General features: G+C 52.3%; 1 protein-coding gene across 5 annotated transcripts in view; it reads left to right on the top strand.

The window, feature by feature from the left end:
• KAZN (kazrin, periplakin interacting protein) overlaps window positions 1-24,028 on the top strand; it is a 1,004,356-nt gene that overhangs the window by 943,935 nt on the left and 36,393 nt on the right. For 4 of the 5 annotated variants that reach the window (XM_081056296.1, XM_081056299.1, XM_081056298.1 and 1 more), the window contains 5 exons: window positions 3,945-4,115; window positions 11,113-11,302; window positions 13,336-13,466; window positions 16,478-16,528; window positions 17,847-17,970. In XM_081056296.1, coding sequence (XP_080912422.1) covers window positions 3,945-4,115; window positions 11,113-11,302; window positions 13,336-13,466; window positions 16,478-16,528; window positions 17,847-17,970 — 667 coding nt within the window. Of the gene's footprint in view, window positions 1-3,944; window positions 4,116-11,112; window positions 11,303-13,335; window positions 13,467-16,477; window positions 16,529-17,846; window positions 20,297-24,028 lie in introns of those variants that run through there. The other variant, XM_081056300.1, reaches the window with a different exon arrangement.

The following is a 24,028-nucleotide window of genomic DNA, read 5'->3' as shown; positions in this document are numbered from 1 at the left end:
CGTACCCCATCATTAAGTGACACATGACTATATAGCACTACCTGTTTCTCTCAGCCCACCTCTCTGCTTTCGCCTTCCCTAGCTGGAGGGGCCTGTGAGGTATGATTGTCCCTATGATCCCCATTTTACAGAGGCCAAAACTGAGGGCTAGTTAAAGTCCCTGGCACAGGGTCACAGAGTTACGATAGGGGGTCAGTATGCAAACCCAACAGGCCCTGCTCCAGAACCCACTCGGTTGACCACTGTCCTGTACTGGCCTCCCACGCACTGCTTAGTAACGTGTTTACATGAGCAAATGATATTTATAAGTCACAGGTAACTGGAGGCGTCCCCTAAATCCAGCCAGCAGTGGGGGGTGGGGGTGGAGCTGCTGACTAATCAGAAGCCTTGTAGCTGCGGCAGCCATCAGTGGCCACAGCAGAATGTCAAGTGTTACTCATGGAATGGCTTCATAGTACCCTTCAAATTCATTCAGAAAAATGGAATTTGGAAAAGACTCATTTGTTTTAAATTACTATGTTGAACCTTGTTATTATGTGAAGAGATTCACTCCCGTGCTTCCAGCATATCAGTGGAATAGCAACGTTGTAACAATCTTTAATCATTGTTGGGTCCAACCCCATTTTACAGATGGGAGGACTGAGGCTCTGAAGGGTGCAGTGACTGACCCACATATTTAGAGCTAGTTTAGAGAAGCTGAAGCCACAAGTCCTGGTTTTAGTTTGCCTCTTCCAAGATCGTACAACTAGATTTAAACAAACAAAAAAAAGACTTCATTTTATGTGCAAGATAAGGTCCCCACGAACAGGATTTATGGAACCCTCAGGTACGGGCCTCACCTGAAGCAGATAGCAGGACCCCAGTCTCTGAGCTATAGGCTATAAGGTATGAAGGGGGGTCAGCACAGGCGTCTGAGAAAGAGGGGTGGGGGCTGCTTGGAAAGTTCTCAGAATTGCAACATCCCAGAAAGCTGTGCTATATGCACGTCCCCTGTCGCAAGCATACAGTTTAGAGGGAGATTTGGGGACTTTCCATAAACTCAGCTGAGTAAGTTCTCACGCTAAGCCAGAGGGCTAGGCTAGGGGCTGAGGGCTGGACACAGGGCTATATTGAGATGTGAGGCCACTGTCACAACAGGCCACCTTCGTCCTGCCAGGCCCGTGTCCCCCTGCAGCCCCCTCTTCACTGCACCCCCTCAGTTCTGTCCAGGTAAGGCCTATCTGCTGGTAGAGCAGAGGGGCCTCAGCTCCCGGCTTGGTATCCAAGTGCCCTGCACAGTCGGGCTAAATCCTGCCCTCACGATGGCAGCCACCTCTGTCCCCCAGCAGGTTCTAACCCCCCCCCCCCCCAGGCGAGTCTCCTTTTGGTTCCTTTCCTGCTACTGTTGCCAACAAGGACCGAGACCTCCAGCACACTGTGTGGCTGTGTGGGGGAGTTTTCCTGCCTCACAGGTGGCTTTGAGGTTTCCATGTCATAACGTACCTAAAACCCTCAGCTTTCTGTACACTTGACCTGTGTACAGAACATTCATGACTGTTTCTGCAGAGCCTGCCCTCCTACTGCCAGGGCATGTGGTCCCAGGAAACAGTGTCAGAGTCTTCAAGGCTGAAAGCACCTCCGGCCTTGCCCCCAGCCTAGAACCTTCAGTCTGCTCATGACCAGGGGAACATCCAGTGACTGCAAGGTGACAGCGACGAAAACGATCCCGGGGGTCCTAGGGGCACCTTCCTCCTAAGTCAGGGACGTTTTGTAAGCAGCCTCTTGTACACCAGCAAGTTCTAAGGAATGGTCTTTATCTCGTGGTTCAGGTCCACACACTTCACTTCCTGGGCCCTTCCGCGAGCGAGGCTTGCTGCTAGATGCGGGGGGCAGATGCCCAGGTCATGGCTCAGCCTGGGAAGGAGCGCCCCACCCAGGTGGCTGCTGGAAAGAGCTGAGCCAGTCCATGGTGTGAACCAGTGCCCGTGCCTGTCACCTGTTGTTGCCCTGATCCCCCTGAACCGGCCTCAAAGAGAAAGGAGGAGAAGTAACCAGAGGAGGAATGGCTCCCTGCACTGAGGTTTGCTTCCTCAGAGCCCCAGAGCACAACTCGGCCTGTGACTTTGTAACAGCACTATCCGTCGCTTTGTATCTTGCACTGACCATCACCTTGGGGGGTGTCTCACAAATGGAGGGGTCGAGGTTCGGGGGAGTTAAATAACGTGGCTGGCGTCCTGCAGCTTGCAGGGGACTGACCTGAGGCTCATGCCCAGGCATCCTGACCCTGGAGTGCGGCTGCCAGCTGCACGTCCTGGAAGGAACTGTCCCCCACACCACCTCCTCTAGACTCCACTGAGAAGCCAGGGCCTGGTGACACAGAAAGCATGTCCTCCCCTCAGCCAAGTCGCCAAAGCTGCCATATAACGGACTTTGCTGTACGTCATGTCAGCTGTGACATACATGTTCATTTATGCAGCAGGACATGTTAGCTGTGATTGGCCAGGCTGCTGTTCTGGGGCCTGGGTGTGTGCAGACGGATGGACATGGCACATCCCTGCTGTCATGGAGCGTGCAGGAGGGCATTTCAGTGTAAGCCCCGTGGGCACAGGGATTTTTGTCCGGTGTGTGCCTACTAATGGTATCCATGAATATTGGTTGAATGACCAACATCAGGTACCAATACAAAAAATGGGTTGGAGAGAGCCTAGGGCCTCTGTCTTAGATGGGGTGGTGGCTGCTGGGAGAAGGCCGCTGGGAAAAGACATTTGAGAAGGGACCCAAGTCAAGTGAGTGAGCGCCGGCTGTGTGCCCAGCACCATGATGAGCTCTTGACATGGATTATCTCTCTCAGTCCTCATAATAACACCCTAACGTATATGTGCTATTATCCCCATGTTACAGATGAGGAAACTAAGGCATGATCGTCATTGCAGCTCGTCCTTGCAAGCCGACTCTCACTCCCTGGAACCTAAGCCAGAGCTACAGCTCTGGGACAGCCACAGAGAAAGGGACCGGTGTCTTCTTCAGTCTCCTAGTCCCTGGCCAACTGGAAGTCAGGCTTTCGGCGACGGGGTTGTTAGATGACACAGGCTGGCCACCTCTCTCCTGCACGGAGATTTAGAGTTTGGCTCTTGATTTGGTGAATGGGAAGACCGTGGCAGGGTGGGTGGACAGGGCCCCCTGCTAGGACCTTTCCCTTGGGAAGGACGCCCGCTGTTCTGAAACTTGGCTCTTCCCCACAGAGGTCAGGCCCTGAGGCAGCCGTCTGTGCTTTGCCTGCTGGCTTTGCTCCAAACCAGCGCAGCTGGAGCCTGGGCCCTTCCCTCAGCGTCGTAGAGAAAACAGCTCATGCAGGAGGACGGGCCAGGAGCAGGGGTCGGCTGCATTCAGACACAACAGCTAGCTGATGGGTTCGGCCTGTTTCGCCATCGGCTGTGACCTTGTGGGTGGTGGCAGGACCAAGGCGATTGGGCTGCAGGTGTCTCCTTCTCCGTCCCTGTTTTCCTATGACATCCATGTCACCTAACAACAGAACAAAGCCCCAGCCCCACGAATAACCCTAACTTCTGTCAGACTCTGTTTAAGTATTTCCCTCGCACGAAGTCAATCTATATAACGATTCTTTGAAACAAGTAGTTCTGAGCACTCCCCATTTTAAACACAGAGGAACCGAGACTTGAGATAAAACACCTTACCCATCACGTGCATTGACTCATTTATTCATTGGAAACTATTTACTGCGCATCTACTAACAGTCTGTCTCTGTTCCAGTCTCCCAGCCAGCTTGTGGCACAGCCGGGATTCAAACCAAGGGCTTTCTCTCTCCAGAGCCCGAGCCAGCCACGTGCCGGAAGGCCTCCGGGCGTCTTCCTCTGGTCTGGGGGGCTAGAGCCCTCTGGTGTCGCTGGTCCAAGAGGACGCCCCATTCCCCAGGTGGTCACACCCCTGGTGCTCTCCCCCTGCAGGAGAGCGAGGATGCCGTCAAAGCTCTGGCAAAGGAGAAGGACCTTCTGGAACGCGAGAAGTGGGAGCTGCGGCGCCAAGCCAAGGAGGCCACAGACCATGCCACGGCGCTGCGCTCCCAGCTGGACCTCAAGGACAACCGGATGAAGGAGCTGGAGGCTGAGCTGGCCATGGTGAGACCCCTCCCCGCCCCGCCTTCACCCACCCCGGGCATCCGCTGGAAGGGACATGCTTGGAGACTGGGGGAAAAAAAACAAAAAAAACCACACCATTTTCGTTTAACATATGCGTATTTGTTGAGGAAACTATTTGGGAGAAAATACACCAAAAAAATAATGGTTATCTCCAGGGACTAGAATTGTAAGTGACTTATTTCCTTCCCCACCCCCAGTCCCCCATTTTCATCTATAGTGAAAATGTCTTACTTGGGTTGTCAAGGGAAAAACTGCTACTTTTATCTAATCCAAGGCAAATCTTCAAAATACTTCCAAGTGCTGTGTTTTCCACAGAGGTGCACAGACTACGTGTGGTGACAGAGTCACCAGGCCCAGCGTGGTGTGTCTGGGCCTGGCAGAAAAACCCAGGTCCAGAGCCCTGGGGTTCGGTTCTGCCTGCTCCTGTGTGAGCTTGCACCTCTCACTGAACTTCTCTGGTCTTCAGTGCCCTTTATCTGGTACTGGGATGGGGGTACCTTTATCCCACCCAGCCTGCCCCACGAGGCGGCTGGGAAACTCTGGGGAGCTCGGGACCTAGAGGGCTTTTGAAACTGCCAGGGCCTCGATGTTAGCGGTTGGGAGGAGCATGTGCAAGGAGCTGTCAAGGGGCAGGGAGGCCTCCACAGCTCAGCGTTCTTCTGCAGAGGACTGCTGCTCGTTAACAGTGTGGTCACAGCCATGGTTTCTGGGCTCAAATCCACCCCATCACTTTCTAGCTGTGTGACCTTGGGCAGGACCGTCTACCTCTCTGGGCCTCAGTTTCATCAAAGCTAAATAGGGTAATTGCATGTATCCAATGGGGCTCCATAGCACCCTTGTGAGGATTTCAATGAAATAATGCAAGGGAAGTGCTTAGCATGGTGCCTGTACCTGGTGAGTGGTGGTAGGACAAGATGAAGATTTTCTGCTCACATCCTTGGTCGGAATTCCTGGGTCCCTCCTGAATCTCCTAGTCCAGTGCTGACCCCTAGCGGTAAGAACTGGAAATAGCTGCAGCTGCCAGGTCCCCCTTGGGGTGGAGGTGGGGGGCTTCCCACCAGTGGGATCAGTGGTGCTGGCAGAACTGCTGCCACCTGCAGCCCAGATAGGACACTTTGAAGTTGCAGATATGCGAAGGGGGTGCAGGATGAGGCAAGGCCCCTGTTCTCCTAGGTCTTCCCAGTGCCCTGTGGATGGCCTGAGGTGTCTTCCTTGCCTTGGAGCAGTGGCCTCAAGCCCCCAGGGGAATTCCAGGGTCTTTCAGGATTGGGAGCCAGATCCCTCTGGATTACTCAACCTGCTTCTGTTCTGGCCAACGAACCAGGTTCTTGCCTCCTCCTCCGGGCAGGCCCCTCTGCTCTGTGTGAATAGTTAGGGTGAATGTTTGCAGCTCATGGTGATGGATTTGTTGTAACAAAAAAAAGGGCTCAGAGGCAAAGGATGGGGGCTTTCCTAAGAGCCATGGCAGCCCCAGTGTTGTTGGGGTGTCCACCTGAGAGGTCCCCACCTGGTTCACCACCTGGAGGCCTCCAGGGCTGCCTGCTCCCGGTAGTGTTGTCCAGCTCCCCCCACTCACTGCTGGCCCGGACGAGACCAAAGGGTGGGCGCCTTGCTGCATGTGTGCCTCACGTCCTTGGGTTGCAGCAACAGAAAGCAGCTCTGGCTAGTTTACGTGCATGGGCGTGCATTGGAGGAAGTAAGGGGCTCACAGGTACAGTGGGAAGGTGGAGGGTCGAAGCCAGGGAAGTCGGAGAGGTGGGGAAGCCAGGATTCCATACTGAGTGGCCTGCTCAGTGGTCCCTGATGGGGAGGGGACATTTCCTGATAACTGCTGACCAAACCACGTATCACCATTTGGAGCAATTTCACCTCTGTAGCCACATTGGTTCCATGGGCTCTCTCTGTGCGGTGTATGTGTATATTTTTAATATGTTGTTTTATTGAGATATAATTCACATACCATGAACTAATTGCTCTTAAGATGCACAGTTCAGTGGTTTTTAGTATCTTCACAGAGTTGTGCCACTGTCACCCCTATCTAGTTCCAGAACAAGTTCGTCACCCTAAAAAGAGAAGCCCTTTCTATTAGCAATCACTCCAGCAGGGTGTATATTCTTGTTGTGCCCATTTTACACATGCGGAAACAGGAACCAGGGCTTCAGGACGCTCACCCACAGCTGCCCAGGGAGTTGAGAGGCAGAGCTGGGAACTGGGCGGTCCCTGAGCTCCATGATGTGGTGGTGACTTCACTTTTGAGGCCTTAGAAAGGACGTCCAGGTGCTGGCCTGAGGGGGCACCTCCCCTGATGAGCCATTGCTCATCCCTTGGGCCTTGCCCACAGTCATACAGAACGGGACATCACAGGTTTCCCCAGACACTACTGCTGCCCCCAGGGGCCTGCATCACGCTGACCCAAAACAGGAAACGGTTCTTATATTTACTGTGCAGTCTCTAAACAGGGCTTGTCACCCTTGGCCTTATTGGCATTTGGGGCCAGATAAGTCTGTCGGAGGGCTGTGCTATAGGACGTGTGGCAGCACCCCTGGCCTCCACCCGCAGATGCCAGTAGCCCTTCCCGAAAACCAGAAAGTCTCGAGACATTTCCCAGTGTTCTCTGGGAGGAGTTCACCCTGTTGAAAACCACTCCTCCCTGTAAGTAGGGCATTGCTCAAGAATCAAGCGCAGATTCCCTCGTCTCTGTGTCTGTCTGCGCTGGCCATTCAGTTCCAGCACAGTCCCAGCTTGGGTCCTGCCACTTTCTGGCTTTATAATCTTTGACAAGGGACTCGACCTCTCCGAGCCTCAGTTCCCACATGTACACAATCAGGGCAAGACCCTCCTGGGGCGAAGGTGATGGTGAATCTGCGCGAGCTGCTCTGGAAGCTCAGTGACATCAGCTGTTGGTTACTGATGTCCTAGACTTAGGCCAATCCTGTCCTCGGGCCACCAGGAAGAAGGGACATGGGGTCTCGTGTCCGTTCCACCAGTCAGTTATTATGGGTCTTGTGAACAAGTCACTTTTAACCTACCTGTGCCTCAGTTTCCTCATCTGTTAAAAGACAGCCCCCATAGGCCCCAGTGAGAGTCAAGCACAGAGAGGGATGAGGGAGAGGCAGGATCGAGCAGCAGGGGACAGAAAAGGAACCCAAGTCTCGGTTCCTTTCCTGACAGTCATGCTCGGGGTTGCCACCGCTCCTGCCCTCTCTCTGAGGAACCTAGCCCCACAAGCATCACCTCGCTGCCCCCGGCCACTGCTGTTGTAGGTCCTTGCCCACAACCAGCTTCCAGCACTGGGCCTGATCTCAGGCCCTCGTCCACCTCACGTGATCTCAGGGCCTGCCCGAGTCTGATGTGTCCCCTCCACCTCCAAAGCCGACAGTTGCTAGAGACTGTGTGCAGCCACTATTTGCCTCATCAGATCATGCTGCCACCTCCATGCCAGACGGGCTGCCACCAGCAACCCTGAGATCTGTCAAAGCACTGGAACAGGATAGTTGAGTCAACTTGTAGCCAGCGTGATACCTGCTTGGTTCAAATGCAGAGTCTGTGCAGCTTGAGTTCACGGAAGCATGACCCTCCTTGTGTGTTTTTGGAAGGTTCCAGTGCCCTGATCCTCCCAGCCTTTGGCCAGGAGAGATAGCCCCTAGACAGGCAGGAATCCTGGAAAAGCAGGTGAAGGATTCCGGTTAGAAGCAGTCACAGCATCCCTCAGGGCCAGGCTCACTGTCTGACATGGAAGCGTGTCCTGACCTGCGGGTCGGCAGACCCTCCAGGCAGTTGACGGGGAGCGAGGGGGTCTTCCTCCGCCTGACCCAGAGCCCTACACGGCTCTCCCCTTCCGCCTCCTGGATCTTATCGCCCGATCTTAGGAGGACATAAATAATCCTAATAGTCATCTTCACTTCTACTTGTTGAACATGACAGTTGGCCAGACAGTAACCTGGGCCTTCATGGGACTTATTCCACATCTGACTTCTACTTGGGAAGTAAAAACTGTTTCATAATAACAGTCGCTTACATTTATTGAGTATTTTTACCACGGGGCAAGCGTTTTCCATAGCAACCATGTTATTCCCATCAGACAGCTGAGCACACGAAGGCACGGATAGGTGAGGGGCCTCTCTAAGAATCCCCCAGCCAGGAAGTGGCAGAGCCGGAATCAAATCCAGGCAGTCTGACTTCAGAGGCCACCTCTGAAATCACAGTCAGAGTCACAGGCTCAGAAGTGCTGTGCTGGGCTACCTCATTGCACAACTCCAGGGGGCGCTACTTACATAGAAATGATCCCTCAGTCTCCCCATCTTACCAATGAAGACCCTGAAGCTCAGAGTGGTGGAGTAACTTCCTCAAGGTCACACAGCATTTAAATAGCAAACACGTAGTATGAACCTAGTTCTGTCTGACTTTTGTCACTTGAAGGTGTTTGAGCAACTCATCAGTTCCCAGAAGCTTGACGGTCTGGGTTCAGAGCGCTCAGAAGGGTGTGGAGGCGCAGAGAGGAGAACCGTATGTCAGATGTCAGAGCTCAAGGGGCGCTCCCAGCATTAAATTGCACTGAGGGGAAGAGATTAGTCAGCAACGCCGTGTGAATTGCCATGGGGAGAGGACCCAGTGCAGCACCCAGTGTGCGTGCGGGTTTTAAATCAAGACTTCACATGCCTCGTCTGCAGTACACGTCTCCGTTGTAACTCTCAGAGGTTTAAAGTTGTGAGTGGGCGGTTTGGGAGAGGTTCCCGTGGTTCGGAACTCACAGGTAAACCACTCCATCCTGTAGGATAACCGCAGAGGACCTCGCAGTTACCAGGTAGCAATGATGGCAAGCTGCCTGCCAGGTTAGAAGGTGCCACTCCCAGGCCCCGACAGAGGTGAGGCTCCACCTGGGAGAAGAAAGCCTGGCGGAGACAGGAGAGTGGCCCTGTCCAGGCCTCTTCCTGTGCTGCAGTAAAGGGCGGCTTGTTTCAGGGGCAGCTTGGAGCTTTCCTGTGCTCCCCATGTATGTGGTTGGGAATGTTTGCAAGAGGACAGAGCAGAGAGTTAACTACCATACGATGGCAGACCCATCTGGGTGCTCCTTTCTCTCCCCTGAGTCCACCTTCTGGGTAGCCAAGATGGATGGAGCATGGGGATTCGAGGGAGTGGGACAGCTGCCCGCAAGGAGCAGTGCCAGGATGGAGGGCCGGGAGGCGCGTGCACCTGGAGGGGAAGACAGACATGGTCCCGAGTCGGGTGCGGTGGCCCAGGAAACGCGAGTCTTCATGGTCCCGGGGCTGCTGCAAGCACACGGCAGCTCTCAGACACACCCAGCTCCGCTCCTCCTTTCAGCAGCGGTATCGCCCCACTGTTCTCATTGTGACGCAACAGAGCTGATTCCTGGGGTGATGGCCCCGACACAGCAGAGGCCTGCTCCCATCTGTTCTGCAGGTTCTTACCGAGTACTTCACTGGATGAGCCCAGTCCCAAGCCAGGTGACCAGACACAGCCCATTCTCTGTGCTGTGGACTCGGCGTCTGCATCTCTTATGCTGGTTGTTTTCTTGTCCCAGGGGAGCGTGGGCACTGTAACCCACAAGGGCCACCGAGGCTTGGAGCCCAGCTTGGATATCATGCCTGCTGTGCACCCTTAGAGAAGCCACTTGACCTCTCTGAGCTTCTGCTTTTGCCTCTGTCGTGTATAAATAATTCCACATTCCCTACTTGAACCCCAAGGCTGCTGCACTGAGCATATGAAGGTTTTCTAAGCCAGCGAGCGGGCAGATTGTTAACTGGCTTGGGGGTGGAGCTGACACCCTCAACTTGACCTCCCTCTGCCTCCCGTATAGGTTTATATTCCCGGGGGCCGGCGGTAGAAGAGGAATGATTTTACAGACTCCTTGGGGTATCTGAGCCGGAGAGAACCCTAAAGATTGTTTGGTCCAGGCTTTTCATTGTACAGATAGGGAAACTGAGGCTCAGAGAACACAGTGACTTATCTAAAATAACACAGCTAGTCAGCGTGATGAGGGTGTGTCAAGCTTTCGGCCAAGGACTGTCCATTGTTCAGCTGGAATCTCTCAAGAACTACAGCTCTGTCAGGAAGAGCCTGGGGCCTGGGGCAAGGTATGGAAAGTTCTGGAGCTGGGAGAGATGAGATGAGGTTTTTCATTTTGTGTGTCCATATTAGGGGTAAAGCCAGCACTCACAGTGGCTCTGCCATCTGTTGCAACCCCCTCTGAGGGGGTCAGATTCAGAGATCTCAGTGTGAGACACTTGGGCCCCTCCACATATCCCCACTCTGCCTTGGCATGAGGCTGGGGAGCCAGCTGGGGAGTAGAAACTGAGCGTGATGACAAGAATACGCATTAATACATGTGTAATATGTGCTCTTTTTCTCCCCAAAATAATTTGAAATTGCCTCTAATGAAACTCCATATATCCTGGGGCTAAGAGAGATCTCAGTCACCGGATAAAGGGACAGTCACTGTCCCACCTGCCCTAACTCAGCCCCACACTTGTCTCTGGGCTTCCTCGTGTCCCACTCATTCTCATCATGTGATCCTAAGAGCCAGGTTGAGGATTTGCCCTGTCCCCAGCTTGCCCTGCGTAGCAACCTGTGAAAGGAAGATTGCAGGTTAAATTTGGGAGGAATTAAGGTGATGGAAGCCAAAACACCATTTTTTTTTACAATCTCCGGACAATCCCAGCTAATCCTTGGAGAACCCCAAAAAACGGGTGCTAAGTGCGTGCTTGGCCCCCCTTTCTCTCTGTGTTGCTGGATTCGCTTTGTGTTGTCAGTTTCTAAAGAGTCACCCCAAAGTGAGCCCTCAGGTGAGGCTGGCCGTGCAGCGTAGGGCTTGATTGGTACACGACACAGAGACCGAGGCACCCTGGTACAGAGGTCAGTTTGGGGTTTCTCATTACGATGGGTGATGGCCGAGCAGCAGGCCGAGAGGTCCCCTTGATCATATCATCCTCTTCCTGTCTCCTGGCTCTCTCTCCAGGCCAAGCAGTCCTTAGCTACGCTGACTAAGGACGTCCCCAAGCGGCATTCACTCGCCATGCCCGGCGAGACCGTGCTCAACGGTAACCAGGAGTGGGTGGTACAGGCGGACCTCCCGCTGACCGCAGCCATCCGGCAGAGCCAGCAGACGCTCTACCACTCGCACCCCCCCCACCCCGCAGATCGGCAAGGTGAGTCCTGCCCCAGCCTGGCCCAGCCACAGCTGTGGGGGCCTCTTAGGAAGCCGTCTGACCCAGTGGGGAAGGCAGCCCCGTCAATCGCACTGTAGCTGCTTAGTGGGGTGTGGGGCAGAGATCGTAGGCTTGTGGAACCGAAAAGTCTAAGAGGTGGACCTCAGGCAGAGCTGCGTCCTGAGTTTCCCACAATTCCTAGGTCCGTCTCTCTTCGTCTCTCAGCTCAGCTTGCCTCCAACGACTGGCCTCATCTTTAATTTGTTTCTTTCCATGAGGCAGCAAAACAGTCCCCAGCAGTTCCAGGCTTTTTATTTTTTATTTTATTTTTTAGGCTCTTACAGCTCAAAAGTCTTGAGAAGGAGAAACTCTCTTCTTTCTCTGTGCCCATAGCAAATGCCAAAGGACTCTATTGGCCAACCAGTCATATGCCCACTCCTGGACCAGTCACCGTGTCTGGGGAGTGGGGACACTGATTCTCCAGCCTGGGTCACGTGGCATCCTTTGGGAGGGGAGACAGCCAAGTTCCTGGATTGACAGCTCCGTGCAATCACAGAATGTGCGGGAGGGCCAGAAATAAATGTCACAGGTGTTTGCTCCAGGCGCTGGGGGGAGGAAGGGCCCAGCCTCCGGGCAGCATCTGCACCCCCTGGCCACGGTACCAGCCCCAAACCCCCCTGCATGTCTGCAGCCCACCTAGCTCTGTTCTCTGTCCGTCCCGTGAGTGGCTACCTTTCGGTGGTAGGTACAGGTTGGGTACAGGCAGCTGGCCTTTGGAGCCCCAAAGTCTTGCCATCATCTAGCTGGGAACCCAAACCCAAGTTCTGACTCCAGAGCTCCTCCCCCACAGAGAACATATGGTCCTGGGTGGCAAGGCCTGTCTTTCTCAGGAATACAGTCCTATTGTTCACATGGTACGTGCACGGAGTAGGCCCTCAGTCAATGTTGTCAAAGTGCATCCTCCATCCAGTGCCACTGCCTGCAGCCAGGAGAACAATTTTCTGGGGGACTTGGGCAGGCTTCTGGCTGTGGCTTCCAAGCTGAGCCTTTCATTCAACAGCTCTTGAGTACCTACTATGTGCCATGGGGATCAACATGGATAAGACACCCAGCGTGCCTGTCCTTGTGGCGCTGATGTTGGAGGTGTGAAGACAGACAACACACATAACTAAGCTGGCACAGAATGATTACAGATTGTAATTAGCACAGGGAGAGAAATCAATAGAAAACAGGTGCTTTGATGGAAAAAAAGACAGTGGGGAGAGCCGATCATTTGGGGAAGCCTCTCTCAGGACAGGCTGAGACCTGAATGATGAGAGTGAGCCAGTGGGCAGCAGGACAAGGCTGAGACAGGAGGGAGATGGCACGTGTGGGGCATTGTCAGAAAGCCGGTGTGACACAAGCTGAGGCTGGTGGGATGGGTGGGGCTGTGTTCCTTCCGGGCTTCAGAGGCCAGGAGGAGGGGTGTGCATTTTTACCGAAGGCTGCCAGATGCCTGGCTCTCACTGCAGTGTGAGGGTCAGAGGCAGGGAGGCCCCCTGGGAAGCTGCCATGGTCTTCCAGGCAAGAAACGGTGGTGGCTTGGGCTCGGGTGGTGGCAGTGGGTTTGGACAGAAGTAGACGGATTTGCGGTTGTGTTTAGAGGCGCTGATGATGACTGGGTGTGAGGTGTGGGGGCCTTGGGAAGCTGGTATTGACCAGCAGTTAGGATTGCACCAGGTTTAGGGCACGTCCAGGCAGTGGGAGCATTGTGAGTCACGGAGGTCCCTGGAAACTCCTGCCTCCTCCTCTCCTTCACCTTGCTTAGGAGGGAGCCTAATTGGATCAGGAGGCTCTGGAAGCTTCTTCCTGGCAGCTGCCCTCTGGTGACATGTGGGGCTGTGGAATAGAGGGGCAGAGAGCTGGGCACGTGTCTTCTCTACGTCTCAGTGTTCTATCTGTATAATGGGGGCACTGGGTAGGATCGCCTGCAAGGCAGTAGAGGCGAGGACATTCTCTCCATCCCTCACTTACCAGCTGTCCCTGCTTTCCAGCGGTCAGGGTGAGCCCCTGTCACTCCCGGCAGCCCTCTGTCATCTCCGACGCATCTGCTGCGGAAGGCGACCGGTCATCCACACCAAGCGACATCAACTCCCCTCGACACCGGACACACTCCCTCTGCAACGTAAGGCTAGCAGCAGCAGGGCCTGGGCCCTGGGCCCTGCCCGGAAACTGCTGGGCGGGTGGAGGGGTGAAGATGTACCCGCTGTTTCCTCTCGTCCACCCAGGGAGCACTCTGGCGAAGGCATTTCCTGTTCTGTTCTTTCCTTTTGCAAGAAGAGATGGATGTGGGGAGAGAAAGAAAGGAGGCCCATTTGCTCCTTGTGTCCGGGAGGGCAAGGAAAATCCTGAGGAAGGCGGGCCTGGGACGGCCATGGGGTCTGTGCAGCCCGGGGTTTCTCGGGTGGGCTGTTTCTGGGACCGTGGGCTTCTCCTCCCACACGTGACCCTCCGGAGCTTAGGGCCTTACCAGCACACTGCATTTCCCTATAGGGCCAGCTCTCAGTCCTTCATCCAGGAATAAGCCAGATGTTTTTGAGCTTCCAGCTTTGGCGCATATTGCCTCTGGAGAGGCACCCATGAATTTGTCCTGTTTGCATTGCTTATTTAATGAAATGCTTTTTGATTGCATACTGCGCGCCCGCTACCAAGAGGTACATGTCTGCATACTGGGCACCAGCTACCAAGAGGCACATGTCCCTAGTCAGCTAACTCTTAATGTCTATCTAGTAGGGCAGACAGACACACTCTCAGCGAATAAGGGGGTGAACAAAGGTGGGTCAAGCGTCTGAGGACAGGATACCATCCATGTCTAGAATTTAACGTGGAACACTGGAGTCGCGGTGTGGGGGCCACTCTTCATTTGTGTTCCGTCACGTGGCTGATAATTGTGTTCCATCACGTGGTAGAGGGCTCCCCTATCATGTCCTGAGACACAGTAGGTCTTCAAATGCATGGAAAGCTTTCTCCAAAACTCAGTTAATGTTGCTTTATTAACCAGTGAGATAGATAATTCAAAAAAAAAAGAAATGAGGTGACTATAGTGGGAAAGAAAGACAAAATAACCACTACTTGCCAGTGATAGGATTATCAACCTGGAAAACTCAAGAGAATAACCTTGAAAAGCCATTAGAACTAATAATAAGCTAGTACATAATGGTACTGGCTGAAAATCCATTTATAAAAATCAATAACTTTTCTACATACAAGTAATCATAATGGAAATTTTCTTCTATCTACAATAACAATGAAAAGCACTTATAAAAATAGCTAAGACTAAACTTCAAATAAGTTGCCCCAGCCTGGTGACGTGAGCAGCAGGATTGCTGGCCCAGGGCCTTATTTAGCCCACATCAGGATGGGGAGAAGGTCGCTTGCAGGCCTGGGGCCCCACTAAGGGCTGGGGTTCTTTTTTAACTGGGGCTTTGTAAAAGGAAGTAATGTGTTCTTCTCTTGTCCCAAGGAGAGAACCCTGGTGACAAAGGCTGTCTTGACTGACAGAACCAAAAGAAGGAAGGCAAGCCACTTAAGGGGCCCTCTGATGTCCAGTTTCTGGTTCTCAGGGGCCACTGCTAAGTTATGCCTACAGCCAGCAGTGCCCTTCACTCTTAAAGCATGGGCCAGACACCCTATAGTACCTATGCACACCCCAAATGAGAATACCTTCCCAAGGGCCATATCTTTTGGTCTTCTCATAATGGACCCAAGGGGACTCTGACAGCCGAAATGCTGCTGGAAAATCCATTCCTCAGAAAGGGTTCTCTAAAGGCCTAGAAAACCTCATCTTTCTCTTCATTTGGCAACAGGCCTCGCCTTTTGCCTGACTTGGCCTTGGCACATACCTGCTACTACAGGCAGCATATCCAGCACATTGATTTCCAAACTCACCTTAACAGGGCCCTGCTGCAGGAAATGGGAGCTTTGATAAACCAGAAGTTTGAATACAGGCATTTCAGTGGGCACTGGCCTCATTCGCTTCCTCATAAATTTGGCAAAGGTGGCCATACCCAGAGTAAACCTATTGTAGCTATCTGCCAGTGAGTTCTGTTTGCAAATCTGGAGATGGGACTAAAGACTAAACTACCATTTGTCCCAACCCCACCCTCCCCAAACCACCTTCATCCCACATCTCAACAGATGTACACACAGGTAAGCCAGGAAGAGCCTGAAAATAGCTCCAGGTAAACGAATCCTCAGTTCTCAGGCATTTGACCTGGCACCAGCAAGAACAGTCCAGTCTGGACTGAGGATCCCACCATCCTCTCCTTCTCTGGCCACTAATTTAGAGCCAGGGTGGGGACTCAGCACAGAGAGGTTGGAGAAAGTTGATGGACACTGGCCCAAGTGACCCCTTGTTTCTTCGTAATCACTTTGCCTGCAATTCTGGAAACAACCACCAGGAGTCTCCCTACAGGGATTCCTTTTGTGATCCAAATGATCTGTTTGCCCCGAGGCAAGGCAGACTGATTCTGGGATGTAGTTAGTGAAGGCTTTCGTACACGCGCAGGAAGGAGCACTGGGCCAGGAGGAGCCAGACTGTCCAGAAGTAGAGCTGTAGCTGCTTTTAATTAGCTCCATGACGTTGGATTGTCAGAGCCCATTTATCTGTAAATCAGGCTAATAGGTCCACAAAATAAGAGATGCATTGTGTTGTACGTGGGGGGATTAGAGGCAACAGTCTCCCAAGTCTTCCTGTCGTGAAATTCTTTATTTTTGTGCCTTTTTTCTATAAAATTATATTTTTTGATGAAAAGTACCAAGTAAAACCAACCTCCAGTTCATCGTGTGATGAACTGGACCAAGTGGGACAGGAACTTAGAAGCCTTTGAGTGACTAATTTATTGGTCAGAGGGTGTTGGAAGTCAAGAGGCCAGAGCAGGCTTATTAAGAGCACCCAAGGCTCTCTGGCCAGGACCCCGGAACCAGACAGTAACTCAGTGAACCCCAGGGCCTGCCCATCAAGCCACCTGGGAGTGTCTGCTTCAGGGTGGTTGGAGGGGTGCTTCACTACAGAGGCAGGGTAGTCCCTAAGGGATGGCGTCCTTTCATGGAAGACCCCATGCCCTGTGGGCTACCTCTGCTCTCATGTGTCATTTGTCTCTGCTGTTTCATCTTTCTCTTCTCCTTTGGCTATAGGGCGACAGTCCCGGCCCAGTTCAGAAGAACCTGCACAACCCCATTGTACAGGTAGGTGTGCCTTCACAGGATATTGGGGCCCCTCCCTTCACCCCAGCCCGACCATGACTTCATCCCTGTTACCCTGGCCCTTGGTATCCCCACTTCCATACTTGGGCACCCAAGCAGGGAGGAGTTAAGACACGATGTGAGTCACATATGGGTTAGTGCCTGAACCAGACCCAGCACTTGGGTCTGCTCTTCCATGCCCTCTTCTGGACCTGTTTACCTGTGATATTAAGTGTATCACATATCCTCCATCCTGCTGCCCTGGTCGTTTCTCCTGGCAGCCAAAGGCTGATGACCCGAGCCATGGGCCTATTGGGCCTCTCATTGCAGGAAACTTTTATTCATTTTTTAACATTTCAATATTCTATAATCGGAGTGAGGAGGGGGCTGCAGGAGGTAAGAAAAACATAAATTTGAGGGTTAGAAGGGGTCTCTGAGATCAGCTTTCTGGTCCTGGGGTTCCCACGTACTGGTCTACGCAACCATTCATCTGCTTCAGGATCTACGAGGGAAGTTTTTCAAATGCAGATTCCTGGGTCCAGGTGTGGGGTAGGCCTAGAATTCAGGAAATGTGTTTTGGGAACCATTAGTCTAGCCTAACCCCTGGCCCTTTTTAACAGAACATGGCACCCCATGTATAATACACAATACAGCTGACAGTTTGCAGAGCTCTCCGGCAGACACCACCCTCCAGTCTCCATAGTCACCCTGTAATCAAGGACTAGCATCCAAGCCCCTGCCTCCCCGATCTCCCGTGGCCAGTCCTGCTTCTTGTCCAGCCTTCAGATCCTTGCTCTTGGCTGACACAAAGCTCAGGGTTTCTCCTTATTCTCCGGGCTCTCCCACGCCCCCTTTTCCACAAGGACTTTTTCACGGGGATCTGGGACACTTGCTGCAGTGCCCCTGCAGACAGGAGCTGTTGCCCACTGTGGACGAGTGCAAGTGCGTGGACACACTCGTGCAAGCCCTCAGGAGGCACTGGAAGGTTGTGGGCAATTCATGTAAATAATAATAGTACAAACATCACCAGCAGCTAGGGGTTATGGAATTCTTATTACGCGCCAGGCATTGTTCTAAGCATTTTTCATCCTCACTTGAATGACATCCTCATGAGTCTTGGGTTGGTCCTACTGTTGTCTCTGAGAGGCTTCCTAAGTGGCCCAAGTTCTGAGTGCGTGACAGACCCTGGCATTCCTACCCACTGGTGGCCCGTCCCTCCCCCACCAGCCGTCCCCTCTCCTCCACCCACCCCTTCCACTCCCAGCTCAGTGTGGCTTTGTTCTTCTCCCCTCTCCTTCTGCCACTTGGCCGGACTCCTCAGTCACTCGAGGATCTTGAAGACCAAAAACGGAAAAAGAAGAAAGAGAAGATGGGATTCGGCTCCATCTCCCGCGTCTTCGCCAGAGGGAAGCAGCGGAAGTCCCTCGACCCCGGCTTGTTTGATGGTACCGCCCCTGATTATTACATAGAGGAGGACGCGGACTGGTGATACCCGCCTCCCTTCGCCTGCTGCCCGGCAGGCGTGTCTGTGCGTGTGGGTGTGCGTGCGTGCGTGCGGGTGCGCGTGAATGTGGGTGCTGGGTGTGGCAAGGCGCAAACACACATGTGACCCCCCTTCCCCGTGCGTCGCCACCTCTGTAATTGATGTACATACTACAAACGTGTGTGAATATGTCATCTCTCTGTCGTCTTTGGAGCGATACAGTTGTGTTGTTAATCTGGCTTTGTTTTGTTTCTGTTTTTGTTTTTTTTTTGTTTTGTCTTTTTTTTCCTTTTTGTTTGGTTCGTTGGGTTTTCTTTTCCCCTCCTCTCCTCCTTTTTATGAAACTTGAAAACTTGAAGGACTGCTGTGTATTTGTAAATAACAAAACTATTGTGCACTCCGTGCTTGTAAATGTCCCTTGTCCAAACTGCTACTTCTGGAGCCCGTCTCCCCGATGATGTGGTCTGTTTTTGATGTCCCCAGCCCCCCGGTGTGAAAGTCTGGGACCAGACCCTGTTCTCGGGGCATGCCCAAGTCACTTTAACCACAAAACGCCATCGCCGTCAGGGTAAGGTCCTCTCTCCGCAGTCTCCAAAGCCCGGCCCAGGGGACTTGTCTTGGCTGGGTCTGTTGATGTCCAACGGGCTCTTTTTAACGGCTTGCCAGTTTTTAAATTGAGTTGCCGTTTCTTTCTTTATGGAAAAAAAAAATTATTCCGTTTAATTTATTTGCACAAATGCAGAAGACTTATTCTATCTAAATTATTACATAAATATTGGAATGTATATTTTTCCATGGGGCGGGCGGGAGGCGGGTGTTTCTGTTGACTCGTCTGTTCTGTTACCACGCTGCTGCCAAACTGTGCAAGGTAGAGTTTAGGGTGGCCATGGGATTTCAGAGCTTGCTTTTTTCCGTTCTTTCTTCTTCTCTGTCCCCGTTCTTCAGCCCCCGCATGGAAGTGCGCTCCACCTTTCTTCCCACCCATAGCCCTCCAGGCCTTTCTATATATATTTTTTTACCTGAACTACAGAACACTGACCTCAGTGAGCAGAGGCGCCTACTGTCATGGTCATCTTCTCTTGGGTCTGTCTTTTGAGTGACGTTGAATACACGGGGAGACAGCCAACCACATGACCACAGGGTATGACCACAGGCACCTCGGCCTGAGCCGTCCCATGAGGGTATTTGAGCAGCATACATTCCTCCCTGCAGCTGTGTCTTTCTCATCCCTGGTTTATTCTGCACAGTGGCCAGGCAGGTCTCATTGGCGGGGTTGGGGGGGTGGCTCTCATCTCAAGAGGAGGGCTGTTGGGGATACAGCATCCATCCAGCACCAGAGCCTCTGCCCTCCCCATTCCGGTTGGTTCCTCCAGCCACACGGAGCAGAATCTCTTCGGGTCCCTCTGGCCCTGTCCTCCACCTCTCAGAGCAGCCTGAGCCCACTCACCCCAGGAGAGAAGGCTGGAGGGAACAGCTGCCTGTGTGGGGAGCCGTACTGGCTCCAGTGAGGCTTTACCAGCAAAGGAACCATGTGCATTAGACGCCGGGTGATTGAGAACACGGGAGCCCGAAGCCAGGGCCGCCCAAGGCTTAAAACTACCTTTCCCTTTTCTTTAGCTTGTGAACCCCTCCGCCTCCACCCCGCACCTTAACTACTAACACAGCTCAAGTCACACTCCCCCTAAACTACAGTAGTTACGCTTTTGCTAACAGTAACATTCTCAGCTCTTAACAAAGAAACAAGACTTTAAAATGCTGGAGCGTCTCTATCAGAACGGATAGGGTATTTTGTCCCAAGTCTCTAAAACGAACAGAAAAGCCCCAGTTGGCTGATCCCTTTCCTTTTGACCTGGTGGGGGTTGGGAAGGAGCAGGTCAGTCACCTAATAAGGCTCGTTCTGGCCTCCTCTGACTAAGCGGTTTAACCCAGAGACTGGCGCTGCCATCTTTCTCGACAGAGAGAGATTTTAGAAAAACACTTTCTCCCCCATGAATTTTTTTTTTCCTTTCGATTGATTTTTATTATTTTCCCTTTACTTACAAGGAAATAAGATTGCAACCACTCCTGGTAATGATTTAGTAGTTCCTTTTCATTTCAGTTTTTGTAAATTAGGAGATAATTCTAAGTTACTAAGGATGATTTATTTAAGAGAACTACGTCAAATAGCGAATGAGTTATGGGTAACATTAGATGAAAATAACCTTTCCCGTGGGAAAGGTTTCTCGAAGGCATGGACGCAAATATAAAATATTAAAAAAAAAAATCTAAATAAAGCTTATTTTAAAATATTATCGAATTCTATGTTATTTGATTGCTTCTATGTTGCTCTGAGCGGGAGGCAAAGCCCCCATGACCTGCTCCTTGGAATTCCAGGGCTGGGTGCTAAGGGGGTGACGGGAGGGGCCGAGGAAAGCTGGCTGGATTCTGGGCCCATGGAGGGACTGAGGCTGGGGTGGTCTCCCAGAAACATTTCATCTTAGCCACCCTTAATGTCAGCATCCAGGGCTGCCCACGGTCCTAAATGCTCCAGCTCCGAGCCTGCTGCCCTGGGCCCCACGTTTTCCAGCTCAGCGCCCTGGTCAGCTTTCATCGGCTTCCTTCTCCCCCCCGGCGCACCTTCCCAGGCCCAGAGGTGGGGCCTGTGAGTTTGGGGCATGTTACTTCCTTCAGACCTCACTGGGCCTCTGCATGGTCCCAACTTCCCACCATCCCTGGGGAGTGAGAGGAGCTAAAGGGAGAAATCGAGGGAGCTCCAGGGCTTCCCTGATGAAGCCAGAGGGAGCCAGGCTTTTCTGAGCCCCATGAGATCCTCCAGACGCAAAGCCCTGGCCTCTCCCAGTGAAACTCCAAGAAGAGGCCACCGGATTCCCGAATACCTAACTGCAGCCAGTGCCCTCAATCTCTTGTCTCCCAACCTAGAAACAAAGCCTCTCCAGCAATAAGACTGACTGAAGACGGGCCTTTTAGTCCCCCGGCTATTTCTGCTAGAAAGAAAGCTCAAAGCTCCGTGATACACAGTCCATGCCGAGAAGTTACAGGGCTCAGGACTGCAAGGAACTTGGGGGCGTCCACCCTAGCAGTGCTCAATCTCGCCACACAGTAGAATCACCCACGGAGCTTTCGGGAAAAATATCCGATGCCAGACTGTATCCCTGAATCAGAGCTTCTCTGGTGAGGTGCAGCCAGGCTTGAGGACCACAGGGCTAATCTGAAGAGGGCAAGTGGCCCAAACATGCCTCTGGGCCCCTCTCCCTGGCCTCATGCAAACATCACAAATCAATGAAAAAGTCCTTCCTGCCTGGCCAAAGTGGCCTCTGATTTCTAGACTTGACAAAGCCTCAGGAAGACACTACCGGTCAGTCGGAGTTGGCATGCAAGGAGAAAGCCTATCTGCCGTCTCCAAACTAACCCAACCTTCCACACGGGACAGATGAGGAAAACTTGGGCCCAGAGAGGAGTGACTTGGCCAAAATCCAAGCTGTCACTCCTACAATTGTGACCTTCTCAAGGGCCCAGCCATACCTTATTCCAATCTTTGTAGCTCGACTCAAAAGTCACACTACCTCCTTTGTTAATTTCTTAGACCTTGCCCCTAATGGTCCAACTTCAAGTAGTGCCTGTGAGGAACAAAAAGGGCTGCCCAGGGCTTCCAGAGCCAGTGTACAGCGGCCTGGGTTGTATACTGCTTTACTCCATAAGACACTATTGTGTGGGCGCCCTGAGTTGTACAGTACACAACCTGTGTGGCTGTCCTCGGCGGCCCTTCTGTGGGCTCTCCCATCCGTGCTGGCAGGCTCCACCAGGTGTAACCTAATAATAGTAATAATAATAATAATTAACATTTATTAAGCACTTACCATGGGCCAGGGTCCGTGTTGCGCACTTTACATGTATTAACTCCGTTAACCTTCCAACAGCCTACGTTATCGAGAAAACTGAGGTTAAGTAAAGCGTCCTGGGTCAGTTGAGGATCCTAGGAAACAATACAGCTGGGCTCCAAACCCAGGGCATCTGCAGTGCCCTGAATCACTGCAGCACCTGGGCAGCGTGGGGCTCGGACCACAGGTGGACATCATATGTGCTTCTGCTGGGTCTGCTTTGAATGTCACCCCACTGGTCCGTCACCCACCAGTAATCTCTGGCACAGCCTAGCACTTCCTTGCTTTTGTGACGGAGTCTATTCCAGTCAGCCTTGTACCCCCAGGCCCAGAAAACCCGCCCCAGAGAGGAGCTGGTGGGGCGGGCAGAGCAGAAAACAGGCTGCTGTGCCGAGCTCTCATTTCCAGCACAAGATTGCCTCCACCTGCTCCCCGTAAAACCCATCCCTCCCTTGCTTAACAGGAAGCTCCACCCCCAACACCAAGTGCCCCAGGATGAGCCCAGGACCCAGGAGCAGCCCCTCACAGGCGCCCCAACTGTTGGGCAGTTGCTGTGTGCTTCACTCACCTGGGCTCCAGAGAACCCAGGTGTTGTGGGGCTGCCACCTACGGGATCATCAGCCCTTTGACAATAGGACTTTAAAAATATTTATGAGCCCTCGCACCAAAAACCTGCATTTTCACAAAACAGCCCTTAACATCGCACCCGTAGCCCATCTGCTCAGAACAAATGGCTCTTACGCTTTTTCAACTCACACCCCCCTGGGTGGGACAAAGCATGCCCTGGCCCCCTCCCTCCCACCTGTTCCCACTTCCCAGTGGAAAAAGAACCTGGTGGTAATAAAGAATCAAGAGGGAATACCTACAATTAACTTGATCTGATAGAAGGATAGGTTCATGATTTTATATAATGAAAGAAACTTAACGTAGGAGCTTGATTTTGACTGTATGTTAGAAGTGGTTTAAATATCAAAGTCACAGCACATCACCAATGAAGTGTCACTATACAGGCAAATTGAGGGTATACAACTTGTTGGCAGCTGGTGTATGGATAATTGAAACCTGAACTATCACTGCCTGGTGTCTTACAGCCCAGTTACTGAAAAAAATATGCACCCCTGTGCTCTGCAGGGCTGTGCCACCCACCCCAACAAACCGAACCCATGTGAAGATGATCCCAAGGGGACTGATCTTTAGAAAAAAGAATACCAGCAACTGAAAACCTTGATATATTCCTCCCAAAAGTGGCAGGACTTCGATCCCTTAGCACGTCCCCAGGGGAGGCTTGTGACATAGCCAGGCTGTGTGCAGCAGCCATGCTTCTGAATTAGAGTCCCTGGAAAACACGGGCTGACCGCTTGTTTGTGTATCTGAGTTGCAGGTTTCAGAAATCTCTGATTGCTTTCTTAATGGGTTAGCGGTAAGCAGCAGTGAATTGCACCAAAATAACAGAAACTATAAAATTGCATGTTGTGTTCCATCTGGACCTTGTAGCCTGTGTAGAGCCAGGCCATGCCTGGATGATAGCTCCAGCTCTGGCCCTGCATCCGATTTTAAGCAAGTTGTTTATCCTATGAGCCTCAGTGTCTTCATCTTTGAAATGGGTATAATAACCCTCCCCACCCCACCCCCTCCTCGTAGGCTCAGACATGAAAGCTGAATGTGTTTTGGAACCTGGAAAGGACTGGCCGCACAGTTTGTGTTCCCTATTATTTGAGTGGATTTAAGTTCAACCAGAGGGAGGGAAAAAGTGTGTAAGCAGCTTGACACACATCTTTAGCCCAAAAGTGAATGGATCAAATTTCTTCCCAGGGAGAAAATCAGGGCCTTGGGCTGTTAGAACCTGATATCCCTCCAGCTGTGCAATGTTCCTCAGAGTCCAATTAAAGTTCCATTGTTGCTTTGGGAGAAAACGAGGCTTGTCTGCCTTAGAACAGGGAGGGTTTGAGGCATTTGCACCTAGAACCCACGAGCCCTGACAGCATACTGTCTTTGTAAGTCCAGTAGAAACATACTCTGTGCAGTGGGTAGCAGAGGCAAATTTAGACCGAGAAGCAATTAGGCTGCCCAAGAGTGGGTTATTGAGACAGAAGTCCCAAGAGTCACCCTGGGGTGGCACATTGATAAAGAGACGTGTCAGAG

This window comes from Rhinolophus hipposideros (genome assembly GCF_964194185.1).
Source record: "Rhinolophus hipposideros genome assembly, chromosome: 8".
Taxonomy (NCBI): Eukaryota; Metazoa; Chordata; class Mammalia; order Chiroptera; family Rhinolophidae; genus Rhinolophus; species Rhinolophus hipposideros.
This window is presented reverse-complemented; position numbering and strand designations above follow the sequence as displayed.